The following is a 1,976-nucleotide window of genomic DNA, read 5'->3' as shown; positions in this document are numbered from 1 at the left end:
TCTCACCATCCAGTAGCAGACACACGACCCACCACCACCCCAGTAGCAGTAGACACACGACCCACCACCACCAGCAGCAGTAGACACACGACCCACCACCACCCAGCAGCAGTAGACACACGACCTGCACCACCACCCAGCAGCAGAGACACGGGACCCACCACACCATCCAGCAGCAGTAGACACACGACCCACCACCACCCAGCAGCAGATACACGACCCACCACCACCCAGCAGTAGACACACGACCCACCACCACCCAGCAGCAGTAAACACACGGACCACCACCACCCAGTGCAGGGACACACGACCCACCACCACCAGCAGCAGGACACACCCCACCACCACCCAGCAGCAGTGGTACATACACGACCCACCACCACCCAGCAGCAGTAGACATTAATGACCCACCACCACCTAGCAAAGTAGTAGATTAATGACCCACCACCACCCAGCAGCAGTAGACATTAATGACCCACCACCACCCAGCAGCAGAGATACACGACCCATACCACCCAGCAGACACACGACCCACCACACACCCAGAAGTAGCAGACACACAGACCTACCACCATCCAGCAGTAGATGATAGACCTACCACCACCCAGTAGTGCAGTAGACACACGACCCACCACCACCCAGCAGCAGTAGGACACACACGACCCACCACCATCCAGCAGCAGTAGACACACGCACCCACCACCACCCAGCAGCAGTAGACACACGATTCCAATGCCACCCATCAGCAGTAGACACACACGACCTGCAATTACCCACCGGCAGCAGATACACACCCACCACCTACCCAGCAGTAGACAGCCCACCCACCACCACCCAGCAGCAGACACACGACCCCACCACCCAAAGTAGCAGACACACGACCCACCACCACCCAGCAGTAGACACACGACCAACCACCACCCCAGCAATGACACACGACCTACCACCACCAGTAGAGACACCACACCCAGCAGCAGTAGACACGACCACCACCACCACCCAGCAGCAGAGATACACGACCCACCACCACCCAGCAGCAGTGACACACAACCACCACCCAGCAGCAGTAGACACACGAACCCACCACCACCCCAGCAGTAGATACACGACCAACCACACCCAGCAGCAGTAGACATAACGACCCACCACCACCCAGCAGAAGAGAACACCAAACACCACCCACACAAAAACACACACCCCACCACCACCCAAAAACAAACACGACCCACCACCACCCAGCAGCAAGTAGATGAACGACCAACCACCACCCAGCAAAAAAGCTGACAATCACCACCAGCAGTAGAGATAAAACCAACCACCCCAGCAGTTAAATACATTACCACCACCACCCACAAAAACACACACCACCACCAACAACACAAACACCCACCCATGCAAGTAGGTTAGGTAGGTTAAGTTAGGGGTTACTAAAGTAAGGAAGAAGAATCAGAGTTGTGCTTAGCGCCAGCGTAAAGAAGAAGTTGCCAGGCTAAAGGTCCAGCCGTACAGCGAAGCTAAGGAAGAAGTGAAGGATTGTGTTGTTAAAGCTAAGTAGTTTAGGGCTAAGCAGGCTGAAAGCAAATAGGTTGCTTAGGTTAGGTTAGGTTAGGTTAGTAGTTAGGTTGAAGTTTGGCCAAAGTTAGGTTAGGTTAGGTTGGGTTAAGTTTAGGTTGTTAGGTAGGTTGTAGGTTAGGTTGAGGTTAGGTTGAGTTAGGTTAAAGGTTAGGTTAGGTTGGGTTAGGTTAGGAAGGTTGTCTAGTCTTAATCATTTTCGGGGTGTAGATAATACTATACTAGCATCACGTGCATAACAGAGTGTTGCAGGCCGACGGTGATGGGCAGGCCGACGGGTGATGGGGCAGGCCGGCTGGTGATGGGGCAGGCCGACGGGTGGTGGGGCATGCCGACGGGTGATGGGGCACGACGGGTGATGGGGCAGGCCGGCGGGTGATGGGGCAGGCCCGGGTGATGGGGAC

General features: G+C 55.4%; 1 protein-coding gene across 1 annotated transcript in view; it reads right to left on the bottom strand.

Annotated features, from left to right (window-relative positions):
* Positions 1-1,788: 1,788 nt before the first annotated feature.
* The window catches only part of LOC121854987 (leucine-rich repeat extensin-like protein 5), a gene marked incomplete at its 5' end in the record, with an annotated part of 20,930 nt that continues 20,742 nt past the window's right edge, over positions 1,789-1,976 (bottom strand). The window contains one exon of the mRNA XM_042349806.1: positions 1,789-1,976. This exon is cut by the window's right edge and continues 1,042 nt beyond it. Coding sequence (XP_042205740.1) covers positions 1,789-1,976 — 188 coding nt within the window.

This window comes from Homarus americanus, unplaced genomic scaffold (assembly GCF_018991925.1).
Source record: "Homarus americanus isolate GMGI-L3 unplaced genomic scaffold, GMGI_Hamer_2.0 scaffold55154, whole genome shotgun sequence".
Classification (NCBI taxonomy): Eukaryota; Metazoa; Arthropoda; class Malacostraca; order Decapoda; family Nephropidae; genus Homarus; species Homarus americanus.
Note: the sequence above shows the minus strand (reverse complement) of the source record. Positions and strands in the feature narration are given on the sequence as shown.